The sequence below is a fragment of the Panthera tigris genome, chromosome B1, assembly GCF_018350195.1.
Source record: "Panthera tigris isolate Pti1 chromosome B1, P.tigris_Pti1_mat1.1, whole genome shotgun sequence".
In the NCBI taxonomy this organism is placed as follows: domain Eukaryota; kingdom Metazoa; phylum Chordata; class Mammalia; order Carnivora; family Felidae; genus Panthera; species Panthera tigris.
Window position 1 is genome coordinate 355,860 of NC_056663.1, and position 22,439 is coordinate 378,298.

The 22,439-nt window shown below is 44.9% G+C and overlaps 1 protein-coding gene across 16 annotated transcripts; it reads left to right on the top strand.

Moving 5' to 3' along the window:
• Positions 1–433: 433 nt before the first annotated feature.
• LOC122237806 (zinc finger protein 14-like) lies at positions 434–19,468 on the top strand. 16 transcript variants are annotated; one of them, XM_042982777.1, is made up of 8 exons: positions 929–979; positions 9,583–9,792; positions 10,582–10,668; positions 11,447–11,613; positions 12,236–12,362; positions 13,071–13,166; positions 13,689–13,771; positions 14,212–17,321. In XM_042982777.1, the coding sequence occupies exons 4-8, from the start codon at positions 11,476–11,478 to the stop codon at positions 16,333–16,335; spliced, it is 2,568 nt and encodes an 855-aa protein (XP_042838711.1). In that variant the 5' UTR covers positions 929–979; positions 9,583–9,792; positions 10,582–10,668; positions 11,447–11,475; the 3' UTR covers positions 16,336–17,321. The 16 variants fall into 16 exon arrangements, with proteins under 16 accessions (XP_042838718.1, XP_042838715.1, XP_042838711.1 ...); XM_042982778.1 differs by lacking the exon at positions 929–979 and adding an exon at positions 1,173–1,193; XM_042982774.1 differs by lacking the exon at positions 929–979 and adding an exon at positions 1,524–1,674.
• Positions 19,469–22,439: the final 2,971 nt, after the last annotated feature.

Here is a 22,439-nt window from a genome sequence, read left to right on the forward strand (position 1 = left end):
GACAAGAACGACGGGAAGCTGTTAGACTAGTTCTGTTAATGTAACAAATGATCAGTATCCTCACGGAGTGCACATGAATTGGTGTAAAATTACTTAGGACCCAACAATATTTTCAAAATGTAACGAAGGCTGGGAAAGCACGGAGACCTCTAGCATGACCCTCACACAATACGGTTAAAAGGGAATGCATTTGGGATGTGCCCCCTGCTACCCACCCCACCCCACCCCCGCCCCTCCGCCAGCCCTCCGCTGCTCCCGCTGGGTCGAGCCCGGGCACTCCCGTCCACTAGGACCGTTTCCCGCAGTGCACAGGACCCCCCACGTGGCATCCTCTAGGCTGCTCATTTTACTCACTCTCCCTTCGCGGTCGCCCGGCGTCTCCCTCCCGGTCTTTCTTCCCTCAAGTCGCCGCCCACTCGGCACTCGGCGACGGAACGGATGCCGTCTACGTCCTAGCAGCTCACTTTCCAGTGGGATATCGGGAATGTAGGCACACTCTGGCAGGTACGGCCGGGGGAACAGGTTTGGGGACAGAACAGCACGAGGTGTCACACAACGGGGTCGTCCCCTCCCCCAGCCCGGGGCCCAGGGGCCTCGCCCACAAGGTGACCGCGAATGGAAGGCCTGGCCACGGCAGGGCCTCACTGCAGGAGGATGAGAATGGCTCGGAGGTGGGTCTGGGAGAGGAATGGGGTCAGGCCAATATCAGGGCCAGGGGCGGAGGCGGCGGCCCCGGGGGTAGCAGGGCGTGGGGGGAACGTGAAGAGCAAGAACCCAGGTCCGAGGGAGGACATGGCGTGGGCGGGGACTAGGGAGGGTGAGCAGAGACCAGGAGGAGACGTCAGCGGAGGGGCGGGGCCGGTCAGGGCGTAACCAGCGTGTCGCGTGATTTAAGAACGGGGGCAAAGACCAGAATGGGCGTCAGCTAAAGGAAGGGGCCATCTTGGGGCGTGGCTAGCGCGGGCCAGGGCCTAAGGAGGTGAGCAGAGGGAGGGGACGGAGTCGTCCACTGAGGGGCGGGGCTGCCGTACGACGTGACGAACGTGGGGCGGGGCATAGGGAGGGTGAGCGGGAACGGGACAAAAGCCGAGGGGTAGGGCCGGGGAGGACGTGAGCAGCGTGAGGCGGGGACTAAGGAGGTTGAACAGAGACCAGAAGGGGACCTAAGCGGAGGGGCGGAGCCAATGCAAGAGGTGGGGCAGAGCGAGGAGGGGCCTAAGGGAGGGTTAGGGGGAACGGGGCGTCAGCGGAGGGGCGGAGCCGGTGGGAGGTGTAACCAGTGTGGGGCGCGGCTTAGGGAAGGTGAGCAGAGACCAGGACTGAACGTCAGCTGAAGGACAGGGCCGGCTTGGGGCGTGGCTAGAGCGGGACTGGGCCTAGGGAGAGTGAGCGGATTTTGGGGCCGGGACGTCCGCTGAGGAGCGGGGTTGGTATAGGACGTCGCGAACGTGGGGAGGGGCCTAGGGAGGGTGAGCGGGAACCGCACAAAAGCCGAGGGGCAGGGCCGGTGTAGGACGTGGCCAGCCATGTGGCGCGGCCTAGGGAGGATGAGCGGGGAGTGGGTGTCAGGCGAGGGGCGGGACGGGCGTAATACGTGGTCACCGTGAGGCGGAGCCTAAGGAAGGTGAGCAGAGCGCCCAGACGTGGAATCAACGACCGGCGGGTCGAGGGAAGGTGAGTGTAGACCGGGAACGACTTGTCACCTGAGGCGGGGAGCCAGACTGGACGTCGCCACGGAGGGGCGGGGCCTAGGAGGACGAGCGGGGGCGGGCCGGTTTGCGGCGCGGGCCACGCCCCCTTCCGCCCCCGCCTTTCCGGTCCCGCTCCTCCTTGCGTCCCACGCGCCAGCGGACTGGCCGCTCTTAGTGGGTTTGGGGGTGCTTGGTGTCTGGGGAGCTGGCTGTTGCTTCCCTAGCTGCCGTGACTGTTTCAGGGAATTCCAGGTGAGACTCAGAGCCCTGGGCCTTTTGCCCTGAACGCGCCGATGTGCCCCGGTTAGGGTGACAGGTGTGTGCACAGCCCCATTGGCTGGACACGCCGGGCTGGGGTTGCGGATCTCGCGGGACCCCAGCGGCTGCCCTTGGCGCGCGGGTTAGTTGACCGGGCAGGGCAGGCGGGATCTGTGCTAGTGGCGGAGAGCCGGAGGGATCGGCGGGACGTGGCCCAGAGCAGGGGGTGCTCACAGGGAGGCTGAGTGTCTGGGACTTGGGGGAGAAGCATGGGTGCCACCGAAAATCGCTTTGTGTCGTTAGGTCCTCGGTGTTGCAGCTTTACGTTTTCCTGGGGCGACTCCCAGAGCTATCTGAAGATTTTTTTTTTTTTTGAGAAGCATGGGATATTCTTTTATTTGTTTTCTTTTATGTATTTAGAGAGAGGGCTAGCGGCGGAGGGGCAGAGGGAGGGACAGAATCCAAGGCAGGCTGCAACCCTGAGCCAAGCCAATACAGCGCTGGATCCCAGACCCTGGGACGATCTGAGTGAAAATCGAGAGTCTGATGCTCAACCGTCTGAGCCACCCACGCCCCCGATAAGTGTGGGATATTGTTTTTTGTGGGGGTTTTTTTGCCTTTAATTTTTTTTGTGCTTATTCATTTTTTGAGAGACGGAGAAAGAGTGCTAGCGGGGGAGGGGCAGAGAGAAAACACAGAATCAGAAGCAAGCTCCTGGCCCCGAAAGCCCCTTGCGGCTCGAACCCACAGATCGTGAGATCAAGACCTGAGCGAAGTCGGACTCAACCGACTGAACCACCCAGGTGCCCCAAGTGTGGGATATTATGATCATTGCTTTTGTTTTCTATTTCTTAATGTTTTATGTCAAGTTGGGACAATGAATGAGGTTTGTAAAATGGATACCATTTGGGAATATGTGGATTTTGCTTTTAATTGATGAAAAATTGATTTTTCAATATCTGGGAACATTTGATAGGGATGTTTCTTGTTTGCCATTGTTAACCTTAAAAACAAAACTGCCAGGGGGCCCCAAACCGGACACCAAGCTGAGCATGGAGACTGCTTGGTTGCTGTCTCTCCCTGTGTCCCTCTTCCCTCCCCTGTGTGAAAGCACGTTCTCTCTCTCTCTCTCTTAAAAAAAAAAAAAAGTAGAACTGCCTGTTATTTTAGCAACAACAGACGATGGGGTTATTTGGGAATGTGTAAAAGAGAATAGCAATCCGGGACAACAAGCTTTAGAAAAACTGTAGGGAAGCATGGGAACAAGGGAAGGCTTGCTTTTTTAAGGAGAAAAGGGGTAATTTGGGAAGGTTGCTGGGAGCTAAAAGTCCACGGGAGTGAACTGAGAGTTTGAAGTGTGGTGGCTTCTCACTGGCTGAACTGTTGTTCTGGGGGCTGAGGAAAAGGTCTCTTCCTCCTGCTGGAGTTGTTGAGTAGTATCCACGTGCAAGGCCAAGTCCCCAAAGGGTGCAGTCCCTCTTCCTGTTGGGTCTACAACTGACTGTGTGTTCTAGGGTGTGAAAGTTTTCCCTGCCACATCTCCCCACTCCATTTTAGGGAGGTTTCCTATTACTAAGTTTCACACCATAAACATTAAAAATTAGCTGTCAAATTTCAGTGGCTTCATTTATACCTTTTTCAAAGTTTTATTTATTTATTTTGAGAGCATGAACAGGGAAGGGACAGAGAGAGAGGGAGACAGAAAATCCCAGGCAGGCTCCGCACCGTCAGCACAGACCCAGATATGGTGCTCAAACTCCTGAACTGTGAGATCATGACCTGAACCAAAATCAGGAGTCAGACACTCAACCCACCGAAACCCCAGGTGCCCCAATATACCCTTAATAAACCTTAACATGAAAACGTAAGTTAACATCTCTTTTTTATATTTCCTTTGGAAAATCTAATCCCGGTTGGAATTTGGCAATACCTGATTCCAGCCACTCATGCTGCATAACTTCTCAAGGATTGTTTACAAGAGAAGACATGCTTCTGGCTTTCTTACAACTTTTTTTTAATGGTTTTTCTGTTTAATGTTTATTTATTTTTGAGAGAGAGTGAGCCACAGGGGAGGAACAGAGAGAGGGAGACACGGGTCCAAAGTGGGCTCCATGCTGACAGCAGAGAGGCCAAAATGGGGCTCAAACTCATGAAACCTGAGATCGTGACCTGACCCAAAGCACGCTTAACCAACTGAGTTAGCCAGGTGCCCTCTTTCTCAAAACTTCGAGTTGATTTAATATTTGAACTCAAATCACCTCAGAAATTGGAAGATATGTTTCTGTTAGGCAACAGAACAGTAACCACTATGGAGTTCCTATAAAGAAGAGGTCCCAGTACTCCTCCAAGTCTCTGAATCTCCATTGCCCTGAGCTCACCTTACTCCACAAAGACCTTCCTAGCACCTAGACATAACAGCTGTCTCTCAATCGTCTTGAGCTTCCATCAAGGAATCTTGCATTTTCTAAGCTTGTTAGAAATCAGAGATGCATAAAAATTTACAACATAAGGACTAGGATACCCTGGGAAATCTTTGGGAATTATGTATCAACAGGGAAGAGCCTAGGGATTTGATATGCTCTTATTTTCTGGAATAAAGACTGCTTATGTTCTGTCTGATAAACTAATTTTCTTGTGCTCCTAAGTTAAAGGGTAGTAGGAACCAGGGGCTCCTAGGCGGCTCAGTCGATTGAGCATCTAACTTTGGCTCCGGTCATGATCTCACCGTTCATGGCTTCAAACCCCACGTCAGGCTCTGTGCTGACAGCTTGGACCCTGGAGCCTGTTTCAGGTTCTGTGTATCCCCTCTCTCTCTCTGCCCGTACCCCAGTCCCACTCTCTCTCTCAAAATAAGCACATACATGAAAGATTAAATAATATTAATACTAAAAAGGATAGAAGGAACCAGCACTAGGAAGCCAACTATCTCAGACCCAATTTAAGTATCTCTATCTTATTCCTTTGAGGTCTGTGTCTGCCTTCTCCACTCTGCATCAGATATCACTGTATTGGGATAAATATAAGGAGCTCTGTCTCAGTAATTGTATATTAATGCTTCTATCCATTTTCCTTTCAAAAAAGCTTCCATATTGTCTTTTGTTTTCCTAAAAATTACAAATTGATTCTCATACTTTTTGCCAGCGATGAAAACAGCACAAATGATATTTAATAAATATTAAAACTTAGCTTTTAGCTGTCACCCAAGGGGTGTTACTATGACTCTCTAACCCAGTGCCTACACCCACTTGCTAATTCACAGTCCTGTTTGGCTTGTCCCACCTCGGGCATTTGCACTTGTCTGTTTTTCTCTGTATGACTCTTCCTCTGATCTCCTCATGAATAATTGCCACTATCATTTCTCTACTTTCTCAGAACCACATTCTCTGAACGCATGTTTTTAAAACAACTTCTGTTTTCTAACAACAAATATTTTCAGGATTTATTCAACTATGCCATATTTACAACTGTGCCCCGGGGCCCCTGGGTGGCTAAGCCAGTTAAGTGTCTGACTTCAGCTCAGGTCATGATCTCACAGTCTGTGAGTTCAAACCCCATGTTGGGCTGTGTGCTGACCGCTCAGAGCCTGGAGCCTCTTCCAATTCTGTGTCTCCCTCTCTCCCTGCCCGCCCTCTCTCTTTCTCTTTCTTTCACAAATAAATACACATTAAAAAAAAAAAAAAGAACTGTGCCTACAAGTTAAAGAGGGGAAAATCTTCTATCTGTTTTTGGATTTATTTTCTTATAGAAATCTTTGTAAGTTTTTATTCCTGTATAATTTATCAACATTCAGGGTCTTGAATCCATATGTCTGACCCCACTGCCCCTGCCATTCTGCAGAATGGATGTCGTGTTAGCAGGCATGAAAACTACAGTAATCTTATTGTCCATTTCCATCAGAGCTCTTGGGTGACCAAATGCATTGTCAATGAGCAGTGATATTTTGAAAAGGATTTTTTTTCTGAGCAGTAGGTCTCAACAGTGGGCTTAAAATACTCAGCAAACCACATTGTAATGAGATGCGCTATCATCCAGCCTTTGTTGTCTGTTGATGGAGTTCAGCCAGGGTAGATTTAGTATAATTCTTAAGGGCTCCAGGATTTCAGGATGGTACATGGGCATTAGATTCAACTTAGTCACCAGCCGCATTAGCTCCTAACAAGAGAGTCAGTCTGTCCTTTGCACCTTTGAAGCCAGCCACTGACTTCTTTCTGGCTATGAAAGTCCTGGATGGCATCTTCTTCCAACAGAAGGCTTCCAGTAGATTTTCCAACTTAAAAGCTGTTGGTCGGTGCAGCCACCAGCATGAATTGTCTCAGCCAGATCCTCTGGATAACTGGCTGCAGCTTCTGTATCAACACTCACTGCCTCACCTTGCAGTTTTACGTTATGGAGACGACTTCTTTTCCTTACTCCCACCAACCATCCTCTGCTCGCATCAGATGTTTTTCTGAAGTTTCTTCACCTGCCTCATCCTTCAGAGAATTAATTGAAGAGAGTCAGGGCCTTGCTCTGGATTAGGCTTTGGCTTCAGGGAATGGTGACCTTCTATACAGACCACACAAACCTTCTCCATATCTACAATAGGTCTGTTTCAGTTCACTTTCTTTTTTTTAATGTGTATTTATTTTTGAGATAGAGACAGAGCATGAGCAGAGGAGGGGCAGAGAGAGAGACACAAACAAAATCCTAAGCAGGCTCCAGACTCTGAGCTGTCAGCACAGAGCCCGACACGGGGCCGGATCCCACGAACCGTGAGATCGTGACCTGAGCCGAAGTCGGACGCTTAACCGACTGAGCCACCCAGGCTCCCCTCACTTCACATTCTTATCACCCATGTGTTCACTGGAGTTGCACTTTTAATTTCCTTCAAGGACTCTTCCTTTGCATTCACAGCTTGGCTGACTTTTTGGCACAAGACACCTAGCTTTCAGCCTGTCTCTGCTTTCAGCGTGCCTTTCTCACGAAGCTCATTCATTTCTAGCTCTTGATTTAACGTGACAGACCTTGAACACTTAGGAGGCCGGTGTAGGGCTGTCTCATGGAAAAGAGGCCCCAGGAGAGGAGGAGGGGGACAGCTGGTAGGTGGAGCAGTCAGAATACACACAACACTTACTGATTAAGGTAGCCCACACTTATGGGCACGGCTCGTGGCACCCCAAAACAATTGCAATAGTAACATCAAAGATCACTGAGCACAGACCACAGTAACAAATATGATAATGAAAATGTTTTAAATATTGTGAGAATTCCCAAACTGTGACACAGAGATAATGTGAGCAATTGCCCTTGGAAAAATGGCACCGAGCAACATGGCGTTGCCACACACCTTTGTGAAAAGCAGTATCTGTAAAGCACAATACAACAAAGTGTGCCTGCCTGTAGTTAAGACCTGGAGGAGAAGAGGTTCTCTATTCTTCTGGGCCCAGGCCACCACCTTCAGCAGCCCCCTCCTCTTCATCTCCAGGCAAGCAAATGAAATCCTAGAGCAGACCCTTCCTCTTCTCCAAGTCAGATTTAGTTGACATGCTACCGACTGCCATGCTCTACACGCACAAAATATGATAGGTTCCATGAATAAATTATACCTTCAATGTTCATTTCCCCATACATAGGATGTGTTTCAACTATTTTTGAATAATACGAAAAAGTATATACGTCTTAGGATCTGTCTTCATATATAAAAGAATAAATTACTTGTGAAGGAAAATCAGGCAATGTATTTTCATTTCAGGCACAGGCATTTGGTTCCCAAAAGAACAGTTTGTCCTTTTTTTCTTCTTAATGTGTTTGTATCAAATATAAAAGTGAACCTATAGTAACTCTCAAAAGGGAGCATAATTTTTACAGCGGGAATTTAAGGTAATCAGGTTCTCGTTTCCCTGGTTCTCTGACACGTTCCTGTCTTGCCAGCCTCGTCAACTGCACCATCCTTGAGGCAATGAGGGCTTCTGCTCATCAGAAAGGAGTGTCTGCGGTAGGAGACTGTGGACCAGGCTTGTGCCACACAGAGAGTGGAGCTCTATTAGAGAGTAAAAAGGATACGTGGTCAGATCCTGCATTGTTTAAAGGCTCATTTAGAAGAGATCATTTAAAGAAATTTTTAAAAAACAAGGAAACTTTGTGTACAGAATCTCAAAGGATATATCTTTTAGGAAAACTTGTAGTAGAAAATACAGATGTTTTAGTCAGTTTCCTAAAAACTTATTTGAGCAAAGCCTTAGGACTCCCCCTGGAGGTAGGCAGGAGCACTATTAGAGACTTTCCCCCCTCCCCTGGTAACAGAACTTGTGTAAAATTGCTGAGAGAAGCCAAACCATTTGTGTCCCAGGGGCTGAGAGCAAACTACAGTCGGGTGAGTTGGGTGGACTGGACGGGGAGGCAGGCTAGTGGATTTCTGAAGATGATGGCAGGTCTAAAGGTCCTACTTGTAAGGCCAGTGAGAAAGCAGGGAAGAAGTTAAAGCTGGAGAGTGTTAGGAATGAAATGTGTGCTTGTAAGTGATATTAGCCCCACCCAGCAGCCTCTGGAGAGGGGAGTGGTTGCTGGAGGTTGAGCTCTAGAAACACTCTTGAACACCGGAGACCAACCTGCAGGCTGGTGAGAGCTTCCATCTGCTGGAGGGTAATCCTGCCCACCTCCATGGGGACTGATGGATCCTGCCCTGGGGACCCTTCTGGACCTCACCCGTGTACCTCTTCATCTGACTGTTCATCCTTGTAATAAACCAGTAAAACTGAGTAAAGTGTTTTCCTAAATTCTAGGAGTCATTCTAGAAAATTGCCAAGCCTAATTTGAGGGATTGTGGGAACCCTTGAATCCACAATGCTCTCGGCAGAAAATGTGGGCGGTCTGGGCACTACATTTATGGTTGGCATCTGAAGTAGAGGAAGTCTCATGGGGCTAAGACTTTGAACTTGCGGGATCTGATGCTGACTCCAGGAAGATGGTATCCAGAATGAACTGAATCCTTGGACACCCAGGCAATGTCAGAACATTAGTTGTTGGGGTGAAGAAAACTATTTATACGAATTTTTAGATTTTGAGCAATCCATGACTGTTGTCTGTCACAGGGTGTTGGTCGGTAAGTGGGTGGAAGAAATGGACGTATAAGGGAGGTAAGAAGGCAGAACTAACAAAACAGGCTTTTTTGTCTCAGATGTTATTGAGCACGAGCCATGTAACCAGGCATTGGGATAGGTCCCGTGTATGCAGTTGGAATAAAGTTGCTTTTTTTTTTTTTTTTTTTGGTCCTGCATGCATGCAGAAAAGAGTGCATGGGGATTGAGGTGGGTAGTAAAAGGGATGGAATTAGGGGCTGATAGACTTTAAGTGGTGTCAGTGGATGAGCTGGAAAGAGAGAGGCTCTGATTGCTGGAGGGATCTCCGGTTCTTCATCTGACAGGGCATTCCTGGTAAGACCTGGCAGGGGGCTATACCTCTTAAGAGGACCATGTTTAGAAATCTGAGTTTGGGAAACACAACTGAAATCCTAGCTGTATCATTCGTTAGCCATGTACTTTCCTCATCTTGCTAAAGTTTCCTGAAACTGTGTCACGTGTCCATGTCATTCTGGGCTGCAATAATAAAATACCACACATTGGTGGCTTAAACAACCGACATTTGTTTTTCACAGTTCTGGAGCCTGGGAACTCCCAAGACCAAGGTGTCAGCAGATTCAGTATCCTTGCTGTGCCTGCCTTCTCACTGGGTCCTAACTTGGTAGAGAGAGAGAGAGAGAGAGCTGTGGTGTGTTCCTCTAAGAATTACTCCAGTCCCTTCATCGGGGACCTCCTCTCAAGACCTCATCTAAACCTAATTACCTCTCAGAACGCCCCACCTCCAGGTACCATCACATGGGGAGTTAGGGCTTTGACATACGGACTTGGGTGAGGCTGGAGGGGACACTGCCATCCGGTCCATAACAGTGACTGTACTGAAAACAGCAGGATCTATTCTGAGGATTAGTTAAGTGAATGTTCTTAAGTTTCCAAGCAGAGAGTCCTATTGTTAAACTTTGAATTTGTCTTCCTTATTTTTTGGACTCCGGGTGTAAGGAGGTGAGTTTTGTCTACTTTTGTTTGTGATACAATATCATTTTTCCGTGAAATACATTTAAGTACAAACAAAATTTTGGTAAGAATTCAGACTTTACCAATATGTTTAAATATACGATTTATGAAATGCTGGGGTCTCATTTGTGGTGATGACTGATATACGACAATATTCCAGTGACAACTTTACTAAAATGTCAGATTGAACAAATATATTCCCTCATAAAACAAAACCTCTGCATTGTACGTTTTCTAAGTCAGGCACTTTTAGGTTTGGGGTTCAGGGAGGGAATTAAATATCCCTATGAAAAGTTGGCAGTTAACTTAGAAATAATGATTTTCATTGCCTCGTCTGAAAATAAAAAAGAATATTCCTATCTTATTGACGAGCAGCAGTAGCCAAAGCCTTGTCACTCTGACCCAAGCAGAAGTGAGAGCTCCCGCAATTGTCTCAGGGCATGTGGCGTGTTCTTGTAGGGGGAGCTGGGGGGTTGCATGCAGGCGCATCAGGGATTCATGACCAGGGGGTCTGGGCATTGTGGGTAAGACTGGAGTCTCTTGGCTTCTCTCTCCTTGCCCAGCTTTTCCTGCATACGGTTTGCATTCTCTGTGAGTGGAAATCCAGAGGAAGAGACGTGGTGGCCGAACCCTTGATGATGCACCTGCAGGTGGGTGGATACGCGATCCTTCTCCTGAATGATGCCTCTGTTGCCTGTGGCTGGGAAGGCTTCTCTTGGCCCAAGTCTTCGAAGTGCATCCAGGCAGCTTTCAAGGGTCTGGGTTCTAGTTCATTGTTGCCAGGACGCGCAGATACTTTTTGTTGGTCAGGGATGGATCAGGAAGAAGTCTCCTTTCCAGCATTTACACCAGTGCATCTCATGCTCCTTAAGGATGTCCTTGCAGAAAAGAAATATGTAGAGTTTTCCTTCCTCATGCAGTGTATGGGCTTGGTTGGGGGGTGATTTACCCGTGGGCCATGGTAGTGGCTGCGGTGACCTCGGCACGTGGTGACAGGTGCTAGAGATGAGCAGGACCAGCAGTTTACACTCCACTGAGGAGGCGGGCCTTTGAGCAGGTCAGCTCTGCAGTTTTCCAGAGAGTACAAGAAACTTTTGTGTGAGAGAGGAAATCAGCCATCATTTCTTTTCCCCTCAGTTTTAAGCTTACTAAAGGTTTGGTAACATACACTTGACTAATCTGGAAACTTCCAAAGATGACTAAATCCTCTTTACTACCCTTATCCCTTTTCACCCATTTTCCCCGTTATAATTAAACTTTTTAAAATTGGAAATCTGAAAACAGTGCCTAGGGAGTATTTTTCAAAAAATTAACTCTGTATTTGGCAGAATGTGGATAAAACTAGAGTCAAATTTAGAATCCTGTTGCAATTTTAGAAGGATTAGAGAGGCTACAAGTAATCGAGAGGATTCTATTGCCTTTCAACAGAAAAAACAGGATTACCATACGGAGGATTGATGCAGTCATCATTGTTGTTAAGAATGGAGAGCTCACTGCAGGAGAGATCACTGTGGGGCCATCCTTCGGACGAGCCATCTCAGGAGCCCCTAACCGGTCCGCAGGACCTGTCTGCCCTGATACCTTATAAAGAACAAGTGAGTTTTTAAGATGAGAGGTGTGACTTGTTGACCCCAAATTCTGCATGAGAGTTGTTCATCCTGCAGAATGCTGGGCATTGCTTCATAGGTGTCTACCTTTAATGTTTATATACCTACACTTGTACGTATGAAGTGTTTGCTGTAAAAGACGCATCTGCACATTAGCTCATTGGAACTCTCAGTACCACGATTCATATATATGTGTATATATATATATATTTTCTTTTTTAAGTAATTTCTACAGCAAGCATGGGGCTTAAACTCATGACCGTGAGGCCAAGAGTCACATGCTCTTCCAACTGAGCCAGCCAGGCACTTCTCAATAGTACTATTTAACCTAGGTTATAATTACCACCCAGAAAGTCAAAATTGCCAGCTTATTAGAATGTTGCCAGGTTATTTCCTATTGAGATTCCTTTATGATGAAGTAATTGTGTCTTTTTTTAATGTGTCTGAAAGGCAAAAAGCAGATCAGCATGGGAGAATATTTGACATGAATCACAAATGGAATGAGGTTTCTATACATACAGTTCCTCACTCTGCTATCACTATCATGTTGACAGCTGTCCCCTAGGGATTGTTCAGCCTGGCCCTACTGAAACAATATCTGATATTTTAGGAATCTGTGACCCTCAAAGATATAGCTGTAGACTTTACCCAGGAAGAGTGGGCCCTGATGGACACATCCCAGAGAACGCTGTACAGAGATGTGATGCTGGAGAACATTAGTCATCTGGTCTCTGTGGGTGAGTCTGTCGCCATCTATTCATTCTTCCATCCATCCATCTTTTTGTTTATTAACCTTGTATCCAGGAGAGCTTCCACATATTCTAATATAGCTGTCTGCCCTAATTCATATACTTTTGTAGCATTTCTGAATACTAGATGGAATTTGTAACTTTCTTTACTTTCATCATGTGTGTTACATGATAATTTGAATACAGACTTCTTGGCCACGAGTGTGTATCTACTGCACTTTCTCCAAGACCCAGAACAATGCTGGGAATACAGTGCATATTTTTTGAATGAATACATAAACATCCTAAATATTTTTCTGTCCTAAGCAGTGTGGGAATGGTGAGCACGGTAGAAAATATAACATCTTGTATCACTTTCCACATAAAACTCCACAGAATATTCTGGTGGAGCTTATGTGTATTGTATCCCTTTGAAAATAGTAATCCCCTTGTGAGAACATTTAATTCCTTCTGGCTGCAAACACTAAGCCTTCTGCTCTCTCAGCTTGGGCAGGAGCATCAGCAACCAGAGATCATACTGTCTTTGGGTGCAGTGTCAGGCTGAGAGCCTTTATCAATGTTTTTAGTGTTCAAGGTGTTATTCTCTGGGCTGTTCTTCCACACTCATGTTCTTCCTCAGCTGCCTGTACAGTAGAATATCAGGTGCTGTTCTCGACACGGAACTGCAAATTCACACACCATTCTCCATTGATATAGGGTGTCATTTCTTCAGATCAGATGTGATCTCCCCGTGGGAGCAAAGAGGGGAGCTGTGGAGGGAAGAAAGAGGACCTCCCCAAGGCTGGAGTCCAGGTGAGCTGCAGACATGCGCTCAGTGTGAGAAGGCTAGTGAGTAAGCAGGGTCTTATTGATGTCAGTGTGGATTTCCTTGAGTGAACGACAGCTTCAGAAACTGTGAGTGGCCAGTGAGACAGCATTCCTCAGATTGTGTTATTATTTCTCCCACATCAGTTTCTCTTCATATACCTGTACTTAACATTTCACCTCAGGCAAGCAATGTTCCTGTCCTCGTTGGAGGTGAAATTTCACATTGTGTTCTGTGTCATGATTTCTAGTGTCCTTCTTTTAGGATTTCCACTCTGATATTCTCTGCAACAGCCCATCATTATTTTATTTTTCTTTCACTTAAACATTGAGTTTTGTTCTAACTGATACTGTTCTAAAATGTATGTCTATTCACCAGTATTTTCCTCAATTTCACATTATTTGGTCATGTGTGCTTACCTGGTCTTGTGAGCTTGTCAACACTTTAATTCCCCTAGTCTACTCAAGGTGTTTCTCAGGTTTATTTCTTTTTTTCCTCGATTATTTTAGGCATGAAAAAAAGCCATAACAAGCAAGAAATAATATCTATGCAAGATATCTACCTGAAGGACCCACCTAACTGCTGGACAATAGTAAGTGTCATGAGGAGGAACCTTGCCTATTCATGTTCAAAGACCTGGGTGGAGCCTAAGTCATCAGTTGTAGAATCACATAACAATTAGTATAAGTACCTTCTCACAGAATGTGATTGACAGTTTAAATCTGGGGAAGAAATTAGCCTGGATTTAAGCTATAATTGTTCTGAGAAATGGATAATTGCATAACCATGGTTTATTGGCATGACACATAATGATATCTTCAAAAACACTCAGCCCTCCAATAAAGATGCTACCAAGGGTAAAAATGTTTGTGCATGTCAGTGATGAACACCCCGTGTGCATGTAAGTGATCTGGGGAAGGTTTTAGTTGGAGATTACCACTGAATGGCCAGCCTGGAATTCGTAGGTAGAGAACTGGGTGTATTCATGTTTGGGAGAAGTCCTATAACAGTCTCTCATCTCTTTCCCAACAGCAGAAACGTCATGCAGGAGAAGACCTCTCTGTATATAGTGGGTATGAAGTTTTCATTCACACCTACACATTGACACAACATGTCTTAACTCACACTAGACAGAAACTCTATAGATGCAATGAATGTGGAAAACACTTCACCCGAAACGCCAACCTTCATACCCATAAAATAAGTCACACAGGAGAGAATCCATTTGCTTGTAATCAGTGTGGGAGGCGCTTCAGGTATTTTTCATCTTTAACTAGACATAAGCGAATTCATACTGGAGAGAAGCCTTATGAATGTCATCTATGTGGGAAAGCCTTTGTTCGTAGTTCCCTTAAACAACATCAGAGAATTCACACTGGCGAGAAACCATATACATGTCCTCTATGTGGAAAAGGCTTCGTTACAAGGTCTAATCTTCGAGAACATGAGAGAACTCACAGTGGAGAGAAACCATATAAATGTCATCTATGTGGAAAAGCTTTTGTTCAAAGCTCTTGTCTTAGAAAACATGAGAGAACTCATACTGGAGAGAAACCATATAAATGTCATCTATGTGGAAAATCCTTTGTTCAAAGTTCTTGTCTTAGAAAACACGAGAAAACTCACACTGGAGAGAAACCATATAAATGTCATCAGTGTGGAAAAGCCTTTGTTACAAGTTCTGATCTTGGAAAACACGAGAAAACTCACACTGGAGGAGAATCATATACAGGTTATCTGTTTGGAAAATCTTTTGTTCAAAGCTCTTGTCTTAGAAAACACGAGGAAACTCAGCCTGGTGAGAAACCATGTACGTGTCATCAGTGTGGGAAAGCCTTTGTTACAAGCTCTGATCTTAGAAAACACGAGAAAACTCACACTGGAGGGGAATCCTATACATGTCATCTATGTGGAAAAGCCTGTGTTGAATGCTCTTGTCTTAGAAAACACGAGAAAACTCTCCCTGACGAGAAACCATATACATGTCATCAGTGTGGAAAAGCATTTGTTACAAGCTCTAATCTTAGAAAACATGAGAAAACTCACACTGGAGAGAAACCATATACATGTCATCTTTGTGGAAAAGCCTTTACTCAAAGCTCTAATCTTCGGGAACATGAGAGAACTCACACCGGTGAGAAACCATATATATGTCATCTATGTGGAAAAGCCTTTGTTCAAAGCTCTTGTCTTAGAAAACATGAGAAAACTCACACTGGGGAGAAACCATATACATGTCACCTATGTGGAAAAGGCTTTGTCACAAGATCGAATCTTCGACAACATGAGAGAATTCACACTGGAGAGAAACCGTATAAATGTCACCTGTGTGGGAAAGCCTTTCTTCAAAGCTGTAATCTTCGAGAACATGAGAGAACTCACAGTGGAGAAAAACCTTATACATGTCATCTATGTGGAAAAGACTTTGTTCAAAGCTCTTATCTCCGAGAACATGAGAGAACGCACACTGGTGAGGAACCATATACATGTCATCTATGTGGAAAAGCATTTGTTACAAGCTCTAATCTTAGAAAACATGAGAAAACTCACACTGGTGAGAAGCCATTTACATGTCATCTATGTGGAAAAGGCTTCGTTATAAGGTCCAGTCTTCGAGAACATGAAAGAATCCACACTGGGGAGAAACCATATACCTGTCATCTATGTGGAAAAGCCTTTCTTCAAAACTCTTACCTTCGAGAACATGAGAGAACTCACACCGGTGAGAAACCATATAAATGTCTTCTATGTGGAAAAGCCTTTGTTCGACGGTCTTGTCTTAAAAGACACGAGAAAACTCACACTGGAGAGAAACCATATACATGTCATCAGTGTGGAAAAGCCTTTGTTACAAGCTCTCATCTTAGAAAACACGAGAAAACTCACACTGGCAAGAAACCATATATATGTCATCTATGTGGAAAAGGCTTTGTTACAACGTCTGATCTTCTAGAACATGAAAGAATTCACATTGGAGAGAAACCATATGCATGTCATCTATGTGGAAAAGCATTTGTTACAAGCTCTGATCTGAGAGACCATGAGGGAACTCACACTGCAGAGAAACCATATACATGTCTTCTATGTGGAAAAGCCTTTGTTACAAACTCTGATCTTAGACACCATGAGGGAACTCACTCTAATTCTAGTGAATGAACATGGAAGTGCCTTCAGCCACAGCGCTAATGTGAAACCAGCCAGAGGACTCAGGTGGGGGAAGTTCCATGGTCATATTCATTATGGAAATGCCTTCATTTCTAACTTCTCCTTACACAACGTGAGTGAACTGCATTTGGAGGAACCCTATATGTACAAAGGGGAAGAGACATTAGCTGGCCTCTGGTCATAGGGTGCACAAGAAAATCCAGTGAATAACAGTCTAATCTCCTTAAATGGGAAATGACAAGAAAATCTTTACAGAAAGAGGTCACTGTAGGAGAATAACAGAAAAATTAATGCTGGAGAAGTTATTCATTGTTACATGCATGGAAAAAAACTTGACTAGTAGAAAAACCATTGTAGGCATGTGAAGTTTCACACTCTGTATAATAGTGAACGAATGGCAGTCTAAAGTGATTTTTAATTCCTTAGTCAACATGTAGTTTCTCACACTGTACATATAGCATTGCTAAAATCAGATAAAAGGTTAGACTTTGCATTAGAAATCCCTGACTAGGAAAAACATTTATCAAGAAAGTCTTAACACACAATTTAGATATTAATTTATAATTTTGCCTAATGGCCTATTATAAAAATATAAGAAAGGTAGGATTGTGACATCATCTGGGAATTCTAAATTCAGAATTTCGTAACTTTTGTTTTTTAGAATAGTTCTTGGAACTGCATATGAAGCAAAGTTGTTGCTGAAAAATCCATTGTGTTGGTCAGGGCCTATTTTTCATGCATCAATAGTAGTTATGATGACTGGATTCAACTAGAAAGTGTCTTTGAATATTAACCGAAAAACAACACAAGATGATGCGTCATGACTACATATTGTCAACCATGTATGTGGGTCGTAGTGATGAACTAAAGATTGTTACATAGATAACTTGTGACTGAATTCTGTATAAATTTTCATTTTAAAATGCCATTATTGAGGGACATCTGGGTGGCTCAGTCGGTTAAGCATTCGACTTTGATTCAGGTCATGATCTCACAGCTGAATTCGAGCCCCACGTTTGGGCTCTGTGCTGACAGCTCAGAGCCTGGAGCCTGCTTGAGATTCTGTCTCATTCTTTCTCTGCCCCTCCCCCACTGTCTCTCAAAAATAAACGAATGTAAAGATTAAAAAGAATAAAATGCCATTATTGAGACAAAGAAGGGTATTACCTAACAATAAGGGGTCCATTCAACAATAGGATATAGTGTGTAAATATTTATTCACTCAACATAAGAGCACCTACATGTATAAAACAAATATGAACAGATGTTAAGGGAGAGAGAGTTATGTAATAGAAGGGGGGCGTTAATACACCCTTCCAACAATGAATGAAACATTCAGACAAAATCAGAAAACATCAACCGTGAGTGACACGTTAGATGAGATGGACTTCAGAGAGGTACACTGCACACGCATACTTCATCCAAAAGCAGCAGAAAAACACTCTTTGCAAGTGCCCATGAGATATTCTCCAGAATTGGTCATAGTTACTGCCTGTTAGTACCAGTGGGTATTTTCTTCCTATTTTATCCAAGCCATGTAATTGCCCCTCTTCCTCTCCTGAAAACCCCTTGCTTTCACCCCACAGATGGGACACTTTTCTGGTTACTGCTGGAATTGGTGCTCCCCAAACTGCAATTCTTTAATCCCAAATAAACACTTACCTGCCTTTCATTGTAGCTCGTTTTCAGGTTGGCAGAGGGGACAAGAAATGTTTCTTTTCCTTTCTTGGCCAGGCACTATCTGGGAGAGATGACTTTGGAAGGAAGTCTTACTCTATTCTGGCTCTCCCAGTTTTCAGGATCCCACCCGCAGCTCCAGAGTGAGTGTGCTCACTCTGCCACTGCCTCAAAAGGTGCCACCATAGACCACCAAACTATTGAAGGAAAATAATTGTTAAAATCTTTTAATATTTTTGAGGGAGGGAGAGAATCCTAGCCGGCTCTGCCGTGTCCTCACAAAGCCCATTTTGGGGCCTGAGCCCATTAACCATGAGATCAGGACGTGAGGTGAATTCAGATGCTCAATGGACTGTGCCCACCCAGGTGCCCCGAAGAAAAATAATTTTCCTTTAACCCTTCTAGGTTCTTGGCTTTGACGTCCCACCCCAGCTGGGGTGCCAGACAACACTAAACGGGAGGCTCTGAGCCCCTGCGCTGCTCCCGGCGGCCAGCAGGTGGCGCGCAAACCTGCCCTTTCTGGGGGGAGAGGGGCGCGTGAGCTTTCCACCATGGTTGGGGTGGGGGGGACGGGGGAGACACGCGCACTGACGGCTATGGGCTGGGGAGGGGCTGCGCCCCCCTCCTGGAGGCTCCTCTCAGGCAGGGAACGCAGAGCCTCGCTCCAGGGTGTCCCCGCGTGGGCCACTCTCCGCCTTCGCAGTGCCGCTTTAGGGGGACTCTCAAAGGACAGCCACCACGGGAGTCTGCGAGGCCAAAGTGGAACTTCCGGGGCAGTCTGAGCAGGTCAGATGGACGCCAGCCTCCACCCAGAGGCAACTTTGCCTGAACACGCATTCCTTGCTAGTACACTTTTTCTTTTTAATCCCCGCCTTTGGCCTTTAAAAACCTTTTCCTATTTCACTCAGAGGAGCCTCTCTTGCCGGATGCAATGTACCCCCACCCACAAACCGTTTAATAAAGCCAATTGGATCTTCAAATTGACAGGGTTGAATGCAGTTTTTTTAGCACACCAAGGGGAAATGGGGCCCCTATGTACATGCTTCTACTGCTTTTTAATGTTTCATTTCCTTATAACTCTATATAAAGTAGTTGAAAAAACAGGTGTACTAACATATTTGAAATTCCAAAATTTTATTTACACCCCAAACAGAAGTATTCCAGTACCTTACCTTTTTTTCCAAATTCAGAAAGTGTATTTCTAAGTTCTTTTAAAGCTTCACATATATCTAACCAGCTTTCAAAGTCACTTTCTCTCATTTGTTTTAAGCAAGGGGACAGGCCTTCTAATAGCACACAACTTCATATGTTGCCAGTTTCTCCTTTGTTCAAAATAATGTATCACATTGATAATTTGCGTTTAAAAATGGTTTTGATTTCAGCACTGTACTTCCTCTTCAGAGATTATGTATGTTAGTACTTGGTAAAATGGTAATTTATGAGGAAATTGTTCTAGTAGCATTCAATCTCGGTGCCCTGTGTGAGAAGGAAAGCTGGTAAACACAAGTAAAAAGGGCCAGCCCGATGTCCAAGGTTGGATACTCCCCTTGAATGTTTTTGGCCTCTGTAATCTTGCTTGCCTCTTCCATCAGCCAGAAACCAGGAACCAGAAGCTTGACTAGTAGTCCCATTCAACCCGGAAGCACATAGGCATGAAAGATCAGTAAAACCCATGCTAAGCCAGATGCTCAGCCTTTGGAGGTGACTCTGCTGGGCCAGCACCGGTGATAAATACAGTTTTTGGTTCCCCGAGGGTGTGCCACTTGTCTCTTCCTGGGCGCTGAGCATTTGCTGTAACATGTGTGTATCTATGTGTTTATAGGTAGTTTATAGAACAGAAATGAGAATATTCCATGTGTTTGCTGAGTTAGAAAAAAAATGTATACCTTGTACCCTATTTTTAAAGGTTATTCTATTTATATTTATAGAAATGGAAGTTTTAAAGACTTGAAATTGTGAGCTGAACACAGATTTGGCACAGTGATTTTGGGAAAGGGACATAACTTCTCCCTTTATCTATGGTTGTCATAATTGTCCATTATTGTATCTGGCCAAGAGCAGTTTTATATCAATATCATGTTGCCAATTGATAATTACCTAACCTAGACCATATCCATTTTTTTAAACAAAATGATGTAATACAGGTTTACTGCCAGGTAAAAGGTGAACAACAAGGAAAACCTCCTGCATGTCATCATCCTCTACATTGTAGAAGTGTGTTTTTCTAGTAAAGAGTAAACCAGGTCTCTGTAAAATGTTACTTAGTCCCATCTCATATTTTATTCAACATGATGGCTGATATTTTGAGTTTAACTTTCCCTCATGTAAAATATTTTAGGAAAGTAAGTTTACATTGCTCAAAACAAAAACACATGACAATCCATATCTTCACATGGCTTTGCATTTCTTACCTTGCAAGAAACTGTACAGCTGAAGAAAAAAAAAAACGGGGTGTCTAAATTAAACATGAATTTGTTGCACCCTGCATTCATTTTTCTAATCTAGACTCTGGGAGACTTGGGAGACTACATTGTACAGAATGTGTGAGTTACACTGAGCAGACACCCTCCAAATGTCCCCCAGTTAAGGTGGGATGAGTAAAACATTCCTCAGGTACTGGTGACTGCCTGAGAACATAGGCAGGGAGAAAAGAAACGGTTAGCTGATGTGGAAAACAAAGGCAAAAGGAAATGTAGATAACATTAAATCTCCTTATAACTTGCAGCCCATTGACAAATACTTGAGATCTGCAGAGTATGACATTCCTCCAGGAACTCCCAATCTTAATGCTTTGCTAGAGGCAAAAAAACCACCTTATCTTGACAATAATAGCCAGGGCTCCTGGATCCTATGTCATCTTTAACATGTGAATATCCCTTTGGAAACTGATTTGTACATTCCTCCACTTAAAAGCATATAACCAATCACAACCCCAGTGCAGCTCTTTCTGCCCAAGAGTCCTGTCCTTGTGCTTTAATAAAAACACCTTCTTCTTGCACCAAAAACATCTCAAGAATTCCTTCCCAGACCCCAGATCAAGTCACATCAATTACAGTCATGCTGGACATGAAACCACTAGAGTTTGTAACTGTCCTTTTTTTTTTTTAAGAGACAGTGTGAGCAAGGCAGAGGGGCAGAGAGAGACAGAATCTTAAGCAGGCTCTGCGCTCAGCCAGGATCCCGACACATGGTTCCATCTCATGACCCTGGCACCATGACATGAGCCAAAATCAAGAGCCAGACGCTCAACCAACTGAGCCACCCAGGCAGCCAGATTGTAACTGTCTTAATGATTTACAAGAAACACACCATGTTAATAATAGACCTCAAGGGGCGCCTGGGTGGCTCGGTGGGTTAAGCGTCCGACTTCAGCTCAGGTCACGATCTCACAGTCCGTGAGTTCGAGCCCTGCGTCGGGCTCTGGGCTGATGGCTCAGAGCCTGGAGCCTGCTTCCGATTCTGTGTCTCCCTCTCTCTCTGCCCTTCCCCCATTCATGCTCTGTCTCTCTCTGTCTCAAAAGTAAATAAACGTTAAAAAAAAATTTTAATCTTTAAAAGAAATAATAATAATAGACCTCAAGGAACCTATAGACTCAAATTCCTGGAGCCCTAAGGTCACCCTCCCCTCTATAGAATGGAAAACCTTCTAGTAGTCAGTCTTCATAATCTCAGTGCAATGCTTTCTGCCCATGGGTCCTGTTCCTGCGCTTTAATAAAACCACTTTTTTTTTTGTACCAAAAATGTCTCAAGAATTCTTTCTTTATTTGGGGCACCTGGGTGGCTCAGTCCATTAAGCATCTGACTTTGGCTCAGGTCATGATCTTGTGGTTTGTGGGTTCAAGCCCCACATCAGGCTCTGTGCTGACGGCTCAGAGCCTGTACCTGCTTCGGATTCTGTCTCTCTCTCTCTCTCTCTGCCCCTTCCACACTCATGCTCTGTCTCTCACGCTCAAAAATGAACATTAAAAATTAAAAAAAAAAATCTTTCTTGGCCATTGGGTTGGAAAGAATTCATTTCCACATTGGTGTCTACCTGCTGGTGCCTGTGTAGAATTTTCTAAGTATGTGCCAGAACCTGGGATGCCGTCACAAGTCATCCTCTAGTAGCTGGGAAACAGAGAGGATACCCAAGGACCTCCTCGTGGTCCATCAACAGCCCCAGATAAAGAACACAAACCCAGAAGTCCAGACATGAGGGTGGCTGCAGGAAGTGCAGAAAGGCAATCAGTCAGCATGGAGACAGGGCTGTGGCCTGATGTTTGGTATAGGCAGGGCTTTGGAGAGAGGCAGAAATGGATCCTAAGTCCAGCTTCCCTGGAAAACACATGCATGAACACATTTATATGAGCCAAAATAAGAATTGTCTCTGAATGACAGATTGTTTTCAGATGAATTTTCATGCCCCATCCTATTTAGT